The 15,274-nt window shown below is 44.7% G+C and overlaps 1 protein-coding gene across 5 annotated transcripts; it reads right to left on the minus strand.

The window, feature by feature from the left end:
• Window positions 1-307: 307 nt before the first annotated feature.
• Window positions 308-14,091, minus strand: trim2a (tripartite motif containing 2a; the record flags this gene model as incomplete). 5 transcript variants are annotated; one of them, XM_083655439.1, is made up of 11 exons in its annotated part: window positions 308-460; window positions 1,282-1,422; window positions 1,977-2,047; window positions 2,728-2,896; window positions 4,904-5,071; window positions 5,381-5,484; window positions 6,094-6,817; window positions 8,410-8,533; window positions 10,860-11,011; window positions 12,306-12,546; window positions 13,958-14,091. In XM_083655439.1, the coding sequence occupies 11 exons, from the start codon at window positions 14,089-14,091 to the stop codon at window positions 308-310; spliced, it is 2,181 nt and encodes a 726-aa protein (XP_083511565.1). The 5 variants fall into 5 exon arrangements, with proteins under 5 accessions (XP_083511565.1, XP_083511564.1, XP_083511563.1 ...); XM_083655438.1 differs by having other exon boundaries at window positions 8,353-8,533; XM_083655437.1 differs by having other exon boundaries at window positions 2,716-2,896; window positions 8,353-8,533.
• Window positions 14,092-15,274: the final 1,183 nt, after the last annotated feature.

Here is a 15,274-nt window from a genome sequence, read left to right on the forward strand (position 1 = left end):
GGTTATTATGAGCGACTCTCCAAAGCAAAAAATCACCACTGAAGATCAGAGCCTCTCTCACTTCATTCACACAAATACTTTTGTTTCTTCGGTGGTCTTGAAGGACGCCACAGACGTACACAAGGTGAAAGGTCAAACAGATGGCACAGTGATGGCATGGTGGAAGGAAGAAGGGATAAGTGGATGAGTGCAAATCTGCCAGTTGCTCCACACCAGTGCATGAGTGTGCGTGTGCGTGTGTGTGTGTGTGTGTGTGTGCGTGTGTGTGTACTCTGTACATTTTGTGCACTGAGGGAGGAGGGGAGGGCTACTGTAGGTAGCGGTAGACTTTGAAGCAGTGGTTGCCAGAATCGGCTACAACCACATGTCCATCGGAGGTGAGGGCGAGTCCCTGGGGGCCGTACAGAGGGTCTGCTGATGTGTTGATGTAGGACAGGAAGGAGCCACTGCCATCAAACACCTGAGAGAGAGAGAGAGAGAGAGAGAGAGAGAGAGTGAGAGAGAGAGAGAGAGAGAGTGAGAGAGATAGAGAGAGAGAGAGAGAGAGAGATAAGAAAATGATCACCAGTCTCTTTTCTGCTTATTATATTACATTTAGGCTGCAAGGTGTAGAAATGAGGCATAAGCTGATATAATTTGAAGAACTGTGAAAGGAGTAGGGGAGAAAGGCTATATAGGAAGACCTTCTTCAGGCTTCCTTAAAAGGAGATCTCCACCACCACTGTTGCCAAGAGACTCATTCTGAAGGAGTGGAAGTCCTCCTCTCCACCCCCTCTTTTCAGGTATGGCTGATGGACATGATTTCTGTTATACAGATGGAGAGACTCAGGTCCCTGTGGACCAACTCGCTTGGGAGGTTCTCAACAATCTGGGAACCGTTTCTGGCGCACTTTGACGAGGTTAAGAATGACAGGTGACTGAAGTTGGACATGATGGTTGCCATTGGTTGGCTTGCCCGGCTGGTGTCTTGTGGATGTGGACCCCTTGCGTGAGATCCCAAGCACTTTATCTATTACATACATAAGCGCCTTGAGCAGCTGGTAGCACCACATTGCAATGTTAAATGTCAATGATGTATGTATGGGTTTTGTTTTTTAGTTTTTTTTAGTTTTAGTTTGTTTTTCTTCCTGTGTCTGAGCCCGTCTGTCTTGTATTGTCTTGTGCCGAAACACAATGCTGATTAATTGTGCACATGATCTCACATATCCGAAAAACTGTAGTGTAAACAGTTCTGCAGGCAATCATTAGGGGGCGACTTTCTCTCTTGTCCTTTGCACTGACCTGTATCCGGCTGTTGCCCCAGTCTGCCACTATGATGTTGCCGTTGACGTCCACTGCCACCCCCGTGGGGGCGTTGAACTGGCCGTTGCCCTCGCCATTGGAGCCAAACTTCAGCAGGAACTCCCCTTCCGTGTTGAACACCTAGTTTTGTTTTTGTTTTTCAAGGACATAATAGCATAAAGACAATCATGTAAAATTGATTTAAATGTGGTTGATCCTATATGCCAGTGTGGTAGACCACATACAAATGATACATGTAATAAATCACAGAAATGCTTTCATACAGTAGAAAACATCTGTGATGGGTGCTGACCTGATAAGTCCAGTGACATACCCAGTATCACTCATCCCTCATTTCTCCGACATACAAGCCAGAGGGTGCTGGTACTGTAGATAATTATTAGTGATTTCACCCTTCATTATTCACCTCATGTAGCCCCGCCCACTTGACCCATTGTGTCACGACTTCCTGTTCAAAACACCAGCTGTTTTACCTGCACAAACAAGTCTGACTCACCTGGTCAAACCTAGTTTGACTCGGATATGAGTCAGACTAGGTTTATGCGTCACAGGAAGTGTAAACACAATCACTTCCTGTTAGTCTGGCTCAAGCCAGACTGTCTCTTCTACATAAGGTGAATAAAACGGCACACAAAGGCTCACAATACAGCCCCGTACTCTGACATTGCACTTACCTTGACTGAGTGATTGTGGAAATCTGTTACAATGATTTCATTGTTGTGGTTGACAGCAGCAAAGTGAGGGCCTGAATAAAAAATAAATAAACAAAACAGAAAAAAGTTACATATATATTTTGTGTCATTCCTTAAATTCCATTATCTTACATGGCAAAAAAGACCGAACTCATTTGATTAAACAAATGATTTTTTGGAAGACATGCAAACCAATAAGTAAGTCACCAAATGCAAATAGAAAAATCAAGATTACACTAGAGTTAGGCACACCAATGTACTACTCGCTCTTTTAAAAGGCACCTGAGTCAACAATCTATATGATGGCCATTTGATTTACAAAAGGTGGTATGTTTTGTGAGCTCTATCATATATTTTCCAATTGTGTTATCAGTTTTGTCAGCCTATATTAGTAGACCATTACTAGGTCAGCCAAACTCCTGTCTTATCTGTCAACAGAAAACAGTCTTAACCCATTGATACCTGATGCAGCATTTGCGTGTATATCCCTCATTTGTGTGTGTATCCCTTTAAGACCGCGAACCGCGTTAACGCGGTTCGCGGTCTTAAAGGGATACACACACAAATGCTGCATCAGGTATCAATGGGTTAATGGAAAACCGCCGAGGTCCACGGGTCATAGCTGGATATGGTTCCTGGTTTGGCACACTTCCCCCATTCCACATGCAGGTGTGAGCTGGCTGCAGAGAGCCAGGCCAGCAGAGGGCAGTGCACATATTACCATTGAGTGTACCTGCAAACTGCCTGTCGCCGTTGCCGCGGTTACCAAACTTGGTGACCAGCTTGCCATTGGGCTGAAAGATGAAGACGCAGCAGGCCTTGTTGTCGACCACGATGATGTGGCCGTTCCTGTCCACCGACACGCCTTTAGGGCCCATCAGCTTCCCTGAGCCCAGCTTGGACTGGAGAGGCAAAGCAAGGAGAGCCATGCTTAGTGCTGCTCTGGGCCATGGATGGACTGCATTTACTGCTTATGGTTGGGCAAGGATTGAGTTGCCACAAAATAAGAAATGATCAAGCCACTGAAGTAACAAATTTTTAGTAATGACAGACGGAATTATCGTATATCAAAATGATATTAGTGACCTCCGCTACAGAGTTGGCTGGGCCTTTCCTTGGCTGGAGGTTATGTTTTCACCCCTGTTTGTCTGTCTGTCTGTCTGTCTGTCTGTCAGCAGGATATCTCAGAAATGTATGAACAGATTTGCATGAAACCTTGTAGAAAGGTTATTCATGGGCCAATTTAGAAGTGATTAAGTTTTAAAAGAGGGCACTGTAATGGGTGTGACTGTGTTCAATCACAATAAGGCACTTCACTTCCAAACAGATTCATGTGTAACACCACAAAACTTTGCACAAAGGTCGGTCACGGGCCAAGGATGAACTAATTAACTTTCCATGCCCACTGGCCAAAAGGAGGTGTGGCAATGGGGGTAGCCAATCACAAAAAGGCACCTAAGTTCCAAACAGATTGACGTAACACACCGTGGCAGAGGTATGCACTCCACCGAGTGCCCTCTAGTTTGTCCTCTTATTTCTCGATTTTTTTTTTTTTTAGGAATTGGTCTTTCTGCATATTATTCCCAAAAAAAACATACACCAGAAGTTTTTCTATTCATATACTACATAAGACTGGGAGAAGTGGTCCTGTGAGGTAAAAGTATATCTACATTAAAGAGCAGTTTGCTTCATAGACAGTGGAGTGTCAATATTAGTCTATCATCACAGTCTAGTCTCTGCCTACTACAGGATGAACTCCTTATCACTGCCCAGTGTCTGTCTATCCTGTCTTATACTGAACGTGACTTCAATATGACTGCAAATGGAAGAGCATCCCAAGAACATACACAAGGTAAACAGGCATGAATAGTGTGGTAAATAGCTGTGTGATAGTGGGTGAAGGTGTGGGTGGCTCCATTCAATGAATGAGCCTCAGGCTGCCCTATATGGAAGGCAGCCTGTAATACCCTGCATTTTACCACTGCACCCCTGCTGTAACTGCAAGTAGGAAAATTGGACAAACTGTTGAACTGCCAAGCATCAAAACACAGCATCAAAAACACAAAGCCAAAACTGTGACGCACTCCAAGCTGCCAAATCCGCCCACTTCTCCACCCTCATCAACAGCACCAACCAAAACCCCCGCAACCCTCTTTCTCCACTGTCAAGAAACTACTCCAACCCCCAGATAATAATAACACACTTTCCTCCCCTGATCTCTGCAACTCCTTTCTCTCCACTCCTTCAATAACAAAATCTCCCAAATCAACAGCTCACTGACTGCCTCCATCACCAACTCCTGCACCAACTCCCAGCACCAGTTAAAACAATCTTTTGGTAAAACCACAACATGGGAGTGAAGATGAAGTAGGCTATCTCAAACATTCACGTGTTTATTTTTCGCTTCTGTGGAAGGCTCACTCACAGGTATTCTGTCCCACTGACAGTTGAAGTAATCCAATAAAGATAAGAATTAGGGATGTAACGATAACCGGTTTTAATGATAACCGTGATAAAATTCCTTACGATAACCGTACCGTTTCAAATTTTCATTATCGTTAAAACCGTGGTACCATGATTACCGTGGTACCGTGATTACAGTGCGTTGAAAAACATGGTAAATACTGTCCATCATCAACCAAAGTTGGCAACCGTCTCCCAGATGCAAACGTGCAGCCTTGGAGAAATGATTTCAGTGAGTGTCTCAATCCTTTTTGGGTCCGAGTTTTCAATATAAAACGTTGTAAAATGATTTCAGTGAGTCTCTGTACTTTTTGAACATTTTCAGCAATTTTTTACGAATACCGTGATAATACGATAACCGTGATAATTTTGGTCACGATAATCGTGATGTGAAATTTTCATACCGTTACATCTCTAATAAGAATACATCATGTTGTAGGACTCACCTTAAACTTGCCCTCACTTGAGAAGACGCTGACCCACTTGTTGTCATAGTCCGCAATGATGATGTCACCACCGGGGTGGACGGCCACACCTGTCGGCCGCTGCAGCTGACCTGGAGTCCTGCCCCGCACACCAAAACGACTCTTGAATTGGCCATCATTGGAGAAGATCTATATAAGCACAAAACACATCGAAAAAGACAAAGAACAGATGCAGATGTCTCTATTTAGTATCTATTTAGTGTTTCAGTTTCACAGTCCAGCCAGATGAGGAATTTTCAGTACTTTTTAGGTAACAAGGTTTCCTCTAAGCCGCATGCGTTTCCATGGAGACGGCAAACTGCACAGGCAGCACTGTTCAACTTCAAGGTAACTAATAATGATGAGTCATGGTGCTCAGCTGGTAACTTCTCACTGCCCCCTAGTGTCTGTGGGCTGACAGCAGCATGCAGCATCTTCAACAGAGGACAGTGTTTGTACCTGGACACATTGGTTGTTGCTGTCCGCTATCAGCACCCTGCCCATGGAGGAGGCTGCCACGCCCTGCAGATTAGTGAACTCTCCTTTGTTTCTTCCTTTTGTGCCTGGAAAACATGAAACACGGCTCTAAAGACAATATGACATAAATATAAAACATGAAACACAGCTCTAAAGACAATATTACATAAATATAAAACATGAAACACAGCTCTAAAGACAATATTACATAAATATAAAACATGAAACACAGCTCTAAAGACAATATTACATAAATAGAAAACATGAAACACAGCTCTAAAGACAATATTACATAAATATAAAACATGAAACACACAGCTATAAAGAAAATATTACAATATTTGTGCCACATGCATACAGTTCTAGCAGACGAATGGCTTGAATAGCAGAATGTATAGTTGGTTTTCAAGTCACATTCAAGTTGATATTTGAAATGCATTTTCACCAAGGGTCACACAGCTGACGTGATCTGTCATGGGCACACTTCATGTTTCACGGAATTATTTAAAGATCGATGAACATACAATATATGCATGTTCCAAACATGATTGACGAGTGATGCAAAAATGTTGCAAGGTCATGGGTAAAAATGCATCTTTTTGAGCACTGGATAATCAATGTTGCCAGTTATTAAATTTTGTTTAACCAAATCCAACACATTTACAAGGCGCTGTGGGGTATGACCACTTTATTACCAATCCTGAAGATGAGGTCATCCTCGATGGGGTTGTCTTTCCTCTTCCCTGTGCTGTACATACTGGCTGGCCTCTTGATGGCCTTCTGCTTGATATGCCCGCTGCCCGGTGACTTCAGCCTCTTCTTCATGCCGTCTGAAGTTGGCGACACATCGATAGACTTAATAGCCCTTATCTTAAAGGGGCTTCCTCTGATGTGTTGCTCATACAAACGCAGGGATAAAGTACAGCTTCCCTCTTTGGGAGCCGTGTACAGGTACTCATAAGTGCCATTCTTGTTGTCCTGTATCTCCCGTCCACCCGTGCTGCCGTCGGGCGTGGAGATTTCAGCGGTGATGACGGCGTTGCCCATCTTGCACAGCTCTCCGTCTTTGTCCTTGGTGGTGATGGTGATGGAGGTGGGCAGACCCACCACACACTGGCGCAGCCCCTCGCCGGTGGCCACGGTCTCGGAGGCCACGGCGTTGGTGGTGACGATGGTGCCCAGGTTGTGGATGGACTTCTTCAGGCCCTCCGTCTCCGCCAGGAAGTCGAGCTGGTCGTTCTCCCCGGGCCGCAGAGGAAGCTCCTGGCTGGCCAGCTCGCCCAGGCGCTCGCTCATCTGCTTCTTCACCAGCAGCACCTCCGCCTCGCTGCCCTGCCTCAGGGCCTGCTCCGTGAAGTTACAGCTGCTGGTGATGCCCTCCTGGCCCTGCAGCAGAGTGTCGAGCTGGGCTTGGAGCACCTGACACACACACGCACACACGCACACACACATATACACACACATACACATGCACGCACGCACACACACGCAGGAAACCTAGTGGTTAGAGAGACGATCCTTCATCTCGAGAACCCTGCTAAAAGCCCAGTAAAACCCCTTTCAACTCCTACCAACTCCAGAGTGCTGTTCCCTAAGTATTTATTGTCGGCATTAGTAGGGACCGACAATATACTTGTTATATTAACTGTGATCTAACAGTCTCGTGTACATCATAAATCCTCAGTATGTCATACTTAATAAAAAAATAAACATTGCTGTGATATTGTTAAATAAACCTTGGGATTCATAACGGGGAGAAATACTTGAATCCCAATCGACTGCAAGCAAACCTTTTGACAGGCTACAGACTGCATTCCTCCTTTTCATTATGACATCATTCACCACGGCCTCATGAACAAACTCACCCGCATCTGGCCATCACACTCCTCTTCTCCGACAAGTGAGGCCATTGAGCCAACTATCTTAGACAGGAATCTAATGTGTCTTCCAAACCCCTTCTACTCTCTGGGTATGCAGTCTGTGTTAACTGGCACACAGAAAGCTTTGGAAAAGAACATGCTGTAATGCAGGAACAGAGATCACTGCTCCCAGACTGGAATAAAGTCCACACCCACTTGCCATACTTCTAGCCTGGGTAAACCCAGCCCCCAGTGACCTGCTCTCAGGCTCACCCTGCTTACAGTCACAAGGGAACTGAGAGAGCAGGTCACGTGGGGGCTGGGTTTACCTAGGCTACCATACTTCCCTCACTGCACAAGACACACCCAAATCAACCCAGCGGATATACGAGCCACTGAAGACATACAGTCAAGTGGCTCCATCTAGCTTTAGCAATTTAGCTATGCAGCTTCTGTAACTCAAACAGCTGGTCTTAGCTGTTCATTTTGTCTTAGCTGCTAGATAAAATAAACAATCAAGACAGATAACTCTGGCCTTCCCTCGGACTGCAGTGTTTTGACATTAGCAAACCATGTGATGGCGCTCTCTGATGGGAGGGCATCAGGCTCTCAACCAGACTGGGTGATCGGTTCTCTGCCTAACCCTCTCTCCGCCTGTTGGCTCTCCCACAGTTCCATGTTTTATTGAATCGCGTATCAGTCAAACTGAGCCCCTGGCACACCGATCAGCAAAAATTGAGCTAAATCAGTAGCCCGATTACACGGGCAACGTCTTAATTTCAAAGTTATACCATATACCTTTTCTACTTTCCCCTCCGTATTATTTTCTTCTGTTATGTAGCAAAAAGTCTGAACAAGATCCGTACTTCCAATGTCAATACGGTCACATAATCACATGCTATTCACCCAACAGCCTTGTAGGTTCAAGATAATGACTGCAAAGTGCTGCACTCTGATAATAAAAAGGTTGAAACAGCACTTATCAAGATTATAACGAGAGCCGTTAAGACCAGTCTCTGGGTGCGACTCACCAAACATCACAAACATCAAACCTAAACTACTAAAGCTGCATGCGTCAGCTGTTGCACTGAGCACCTTCTGCTTGAGGCCGTAGTTGACCTCCAGCTCCATGAGCAGGACGCTCTTGCGGACATTGAGCGTCTTCTGCAGCTCGTCAAAGGTAGTATGGATGTCGTCTTCGATAGAGCTCTTCTGACTGGTCAGCTGCTGCAGGATCTCCGACAGCATCAGCAGGGCCGAGTCGATCTCCGGTAACCTGGGTGCCGTGGAGGGGCGAGGAGGAACGGAGGAGAGGGGGCAACGGAAGGAAAAGAGAGGAAGAGAACTCATTTGTACACTGGGTCACAGTCATGTGACAGAGCAGACATAGAGGAGGATTTTCTACATTTCATTCATGCCCCTCGCAGTCATTACTTAGGAGGAGAGTTTGAGTCCTGGGCTTATTTTGACTCGACTTGAGCACTTATGACTCACACTTTGACTCGAGCATACACCATTTGGACTGGGAAGTTGGACAAGACAACTCTGACTTTAATTGATAAAGAGTGTTTTTCCCCACAATTTTTTTGTAATAGGCCCTAAAAACTTATGATCAAAGATATTAATAGCTGTATTAATACCGTGACGTTATTTAATTTTGTGCAAGGGCAGGCACGTGTGTTCCACCTACATGCAGATTCATGTTCATGTTCAGTAACTCCGGACTTTGACTCAGGTAATGGGGACGAGACTCTGACTCTACTTTGGTAACTCAGGCTTGGACTCGAACACCTGGGACTCGAGACTCGATTCGGACTTGAGATATAGTGCCTTGACTACAACACCCAGGGGCGTAGCCAGGGATTTCGGGCCCCATGAAAGGATATCACATCGGGCCCACGGATGCCGCCGTCCAAAGGGCGGCGGGGGGGAATTTTGGCCATTTGAAGCCCAATTTAGAGGAATATCTAATTTTAAATCAGAGAGTTCCCCAAACATTTGAGTAGCCAGTCAGTTTGAAAAAGTAGCCGGATCATGTTTGCGGCGTTTGTTCCAGTGGTCCTTTCCCAATTAATAAACAAACCTCAAATATGTATCCATGAGTGTGACAATTGAAATAATACAAATAAACATTCTTACAAAGGCCCAATGCTCAATTTAATTATAAATAAAACAATATCCATATTGCAAAACACAAACAGGCCATGTATATTTTTAAGAACAAAGAAAATACTAATAACTGTATGTTTCCCACAGGATTTGGAGAGATTGTGGTGAGTAGACCTTGCTTGGACCCTCTTGGGGGGTTCGGGGGGCCATGCCCCCTGTAAGATTTTTTTTTTACATTTTAAACTAAAATGCATGAATTTGGTTCACTTTGAGAACCAATTTAAGAGGCTAGATCAGGGGTGGGCAATTATTTTATTAATTTTTAACAAATATTGTCATGCCGTAACCCAGGAACTTTGATGATAGAGAGGACCACAAAAAAATGTCCTCGCCACCAGAGAGCCAGATTTTGCTGAGGGTTGGGGGCCAAACGGCGCTGGCACGGAAAAATTTGGGGCATTTGAAGTCAGGTTTAGAGGAATAACTAATTTTAAATTAACAGTTGTGATGTCATTATTCAGTCTTAAACACCAATATTTGATCCTTTTCTCACTCACTCCTATGGCACCACTTATTCTCCCTGCAGGGCTTGAAATTAGCTTTTTTGGCCACCTGCCAATATGGCTGCTAGAAGTTACCAGCCAATTAGAATTTCCACTAGCCAAAATGTTTTTCTTGAAATAAACCAGAATATGAGTGGGTTAATTTAAGCATAACTATCATTAAGTGGCCCGGGATTCTCAAAGCCTGTGTTGAGGGTCACACGAACAAAAATGCACTCTTGAAGCTAAATAAATCCAAAACCAACAAGGTAATTATTTAAATTTTTTACTTCAATGTAGAACAGTCATTTCTTACACATGAGATTACTTTTAGCCTTTTAGTCATAAAGATTATTGAAAGATATTCCATATTCCAGACTGAAATGTTATAACAGAAGTGGAGTATTGGCCAGAATGACATGAACATTTGGACACTTATTCAGCGGGTATCTTGTATGTTGCGTTCAGGTGCACTGTACATTTTTTTTTCAGGGCCCCTGTCAGTCAAGGGCCCTTGGAATCGTCCACAGTTTCCTATAGAATACTACGGCCCTGACAACACCGCTTGGGAGTAAGATCCATATTGTCTGTAGTGTAACATATGTTTATAGAGTGAATGGTATAATACTGATGATGGAGTCTGTCTGTAGGTTCATTTCAGTCATCCAGTAGTAAGATGTCCAAAAAATAAAAACAAGATCCACTGGACTTAACTTCAACTCTTCAATTTCAAGTAGATTTTCCAGTAGATTTATTTTTTTGTTTTTTATTTTTTTGGACGTTGATAGAGATGTTTTATGGCATCAGTAGGTGGTTGTTTTTAAATTAAATCAAATATTAATCATGTGCTACTTTCAGTGAATAACCAGTGGAAATGATCTGTATGGTATATTTAGGCCAATGTCAATGATATGGTGTTCTGTAAGAGAATACACTGTGCCCTTGTTGTACCTCTTCTTGACAGCATCTAGCTGGTCCTGTAATGAGGCCTTGTGTTGCTCCACCACATCTTTCAGAGGCACAGTTGGATGTTCTGCGTGTTCACCACTTGTACACTCCTGACACATGGCCGTCTCACATGGCGGACAGTAAAACTCCATGACCTAGGTGACAAGAAAGACAACCATGTTACACAATTACGTCATTGACTCCCACACTGTAAACATTAGCTTCCGATCTTGCAAGTGTCATGTCATATTATCCTTGGTGAGCATTATTATTCCATCAATCTGATCATATGGCACTGGAGAGAACTCTGTGTGTGAGACGAGTAAAGGAGACAGAAAAAGGCAGACAAACTGAGAGACAGTTGGTGACATTAGCCCTGTTCGAAACCGTTGCCTATTACAGAAATAGTGGACTATATATAATGTACCGTATTCGCCTTTTTTTTTTTTTACTAGTGTCCGAAATCTCAACAAATCTTGATTCACTATAGACCAAATCAGCGGGATGTTTACATTTACTTCCGGGTACCCCTGAGGTCCACACATTATAATGGCGGTGGACGGCACAAACTGACGTGTTGAAGACAAAAACAGACAAAGAAGACAAAAATGGTTCGTCCGTGTTGTGTTGTTGTTTAATATCATTCATAACAACACTTTCACTAACGTTAGTGGAGACCAGACTAGCTAATTTACCTGTTGGACCAGACTAGAGTAGACTTGAAGCTTAATTAAATTGACGTGGCGTCAGTAGCTCTGTCTGTACCAGGCTCTTTCTCGCCGAGAAGAGCCTGGTGACGCGAGGTTACTCTGTCTGTAACGTAAAAAAACAGCGAGTTTGACAGACAAACACACGTTATTAGCTAGCTAACACTACATAAAACAAACACAGAAGAAAGGCTAGATACGTCGGACAAGCATGTTTAGCCTAGGTAAACCCAGCCACCACGTGACCTGCTCTCTCAGTTCCCAGTCACTATCATAGTGACTGAGAACAGGTCTGAGAGCAGGTCACGTGGGGGATGGGTTTACCCAGGCTAAAGCATGTTTACCAACCGTTTAACCATTTAAATTGAAAGTAGTCGGCCGAAAACAACGAGAGGGTTTGACAGCATTTATTTGACAACACGCACATTTAAACCTGCCGCCTTCCCCAAGTGGTACCCGGAAGTAAATTTGTTTACATGGTGACGTCACGGTGATTTGGTCTATATAGTCCACTATAAAATACCCACAATGCACTGCATTTTCTAGTGAACAGGGAATGTACTGTACGCTACATGTTCTCCCATATAACACAATGCAAAGCGGCTGTGTTTACCAAAGTTGAAGAGTGAGGTATTGTCCCGAAACATGTTTGATCGTTCCCCATATAGTTCACTATGATAAACACTACATGGGGAATAGTGAGTGAGTGAACCATACCGAACATGGCTAGTGTGTCTCTTACGTTGCCTCCATGGTTGGGGCAGGACAGCAGCTGTCCTGTGGCCACAGTGGTGATGGTTTGGAGAGCAGCGGCCTCGTGGCTGCAGCAGTCGTCTGCCGGTCGCTGCAGCACGTCCATCAGGTTGGTGATGAAGAAGTTACTCTGCAGTGCCGCCACGCCCTTCTCCGGCAGGATGGAGGTCTGCCGGCACACAGGGCACGACAGGGTCAGGCTGTGGGCCGGGATGTAGGTCTGTAGGCACCTGGAGGAGGAAGAGGAGGAGACGTAGTGTCACGTGTAGGGCTGTACTCCAATATTCGGAACATTCGAATATTCGTTCATAATGCTGCTGACATTCAAATCTAAAAAAATAATCTTTGATTATCAATATTAATGATTAATGATGTCCAGAAACAATTTGTTTTACCAGACAAATGTGTGTGGTCACGTTTCAATAACAGTTACAAAGATACAAAGAACCGTGGGATCGGATCGTTGAGAAGCGCACTTCAAAAGTCGCTATTTGCAAAAATCGCTATGTGTTTTTCTGGGTCTCTCCATCCTCCAGGCTGTTCCCTGCTCCCTGCTGGAGCATAACATAACTGCATTCAGGCAGCCTGATGAAGCGGTTGAAAGTCGCGCTGGGAGACAGGGAGGTTTCCTGGATGTCCCCGGCATGAATAACGATGCGATTTTCTTTTCTGAAATGCTGTCACAAACAAATTCCACACATCCACACATCCACGGTCCTTTGTATCTACATTCAACTCAGATATTCACATTTGTTTGCAACGGGGTTTGGGCCGAAGTCACGCTTTGATTTCTAAACGCCCTGCTTGGCGGCTTCTGTCTGATCCGCCTCCCCGCACTGCAACAGGGAACACACTCATGCACTCGAAAAACCAAAACATCATCTCCTGGCAGAGATAATAAATCAACATTAAGCTTAGCACAGTTACTTTTACCACAGACAAATAAGTGAGAAATAAACAAAAAAAAATAATAACGGTACAGCTTGGTCTCTCCAGAAACAACCAGTGCAAGGAGACAGGCAGAGACAGCGTCCAGTGCAAGGGGACAGGCAGAGACAGAGTCCAGTGCAAGGGGACAGGCAGAGACAGAGTCCAGTGCAAGGGGACAGGCAGAGACAGTGTCCAAGCTTTCACTATTGTCTCGGGAACAAAGGGTGCTTGTCAGAGAGGGAGAGGGTGACACAAACGCACCAAAGTCTGAAAGATGTCAAAGTCAAAAGCAGTGACACTGCACAATATCTACTGTGAAGGTGCCCATGCCCAGATTTACATAAAGGATGCAATGAATACAAATGTAATTACTGCACCTATTCACTTGGTTATGCAGCATACATTTGAATTTTGAAACCACACAGGCTCACTCATTTGCACAACACAAACCCTTGGCACTTGCACACATACAGTACAGTCCTGCATAACCTATTCACTGGAAAACAAGTTTGAGTTCAACTTTATTGTCATATGTATAAATACAATGAAATTCTTATGCTCTGAGCTCCCTCTGCCTAAACACACAAGAGCATGCATAACTAGTAGGCTACACAGTCACATGATAGGGCTAAACAACAACAACAACAACAACAACAACAACAACAACAACAACACATGGAGTCATGATAACCTCATGGCAGCACCACTCACCTCTCACAGAAGGTGTGCAGGCAGGGCAGCACTTTGGGGCTTTCGTAGCGGTCCAGACATATGCTGCAGATCAAGAACTGCTTGTCGATCTGGCGCACCACGGGGCTGGGAATACTGGAGCCTTCACTGGCCATCCTAAACCTGTGACATACGAGTCCTTCTTCCTCTTACCCTGCGCCCTGCGGAGACACAGGGAGGGAGGACAAGACAGCGGTGAGGAAAGACACGCAAAGAAAAGTGACATCATCACACACGATCAAACGCACAGTGGTGATCCTCGAGGAAGGCAGGGAAATCTGCGGGTTGTAAAGATCAAAGTTTGAGCCAAGTTTGAGCCAAGACGTCTTCCTCCTTTCCAGCCTCTCGCTGAGAAAGGAAATGTCAAACGCACAAATAGACACACCAATCAACCGACTACAGGCTTTTTCCTCCAACTCATGAAGCACTGCAGTTATTAGAACTCTGCAGTGGTACGCTGTCGCCTCACAGCGAGAAGATCCTGGGTTCAATTCCGGGCCTGGGTCGCTGTTGGCAGTGCACTGGGGGTATCATGGAGTCTCCCCATGCCTTTGGTGCCTAGTGTGCAGGTGGGTTATCTTGTGAAAATTTTTGCATGTTCTCCCCGTGCTCACCTGGGGTTCCCTCCATATAACACCAATATGAACCCCCACTAAAAACATGCAAGAAGACATCACCTGACCAGCGGTGCCTATGGTCCCCAGGGCGCTGTGATGAAAAGATGCCCACCTCCCTGGCCCCGCCCCTTGGAGGAAGGACGAGCCAGGATGGGAGAGAGGGGGAAGACAAATTTCATCGCACCATGTAGCATGCTGTGTGTGTTGTGCCGCGTAACACGTGTGTGGTGAAGACAGGGGTCGTCCGTCCGGTTTCTAATGTCAACTCTGTAAACATCTGCTCAATCAGCAAGTAACAAGGTGGAACCAACTACTAGTTCAATGACGTTCATCATGTCTTCGTAACAATTATACAGTTTTTGTTTTCTTGTGTTCAGACATATAGGTGTATTAGATGTTTTACCTTGACAGTTTCGGGCGATAGCTCTCGCCTTCCTCAGAAGCAGTCTACTGACAGCTGGGTATGACGTGTCAACCAGTCAAGGTAAAACACAACATCTAATAAACCTATATGTCTGAACACAAGAAAACAAAAACTGTCTAGAACCAAATACTGTGCTGATACAAGAGCTCTCTCTTATGGTCAGCGTTATAAACTAATTAGTTGTAGTTACCTTCTCTAATCCTTGAGTCTATGGGACTGAAGGTGTGGAACAGAATGCCTTAGTCTTAGTGTGTGGAT

The sequence above is a fragment of the Poromitra crassiceps genome, assembly GCF_964638095.1.
Source record: "Poromitra crassiceps genome assembly, chromosome: 19".
NCBI lineage: Eukaryota > Metazoa > Chordata > Actinopteri > Beryciformes > Melamphaidae > Poromitra > Poromitra crassiceps.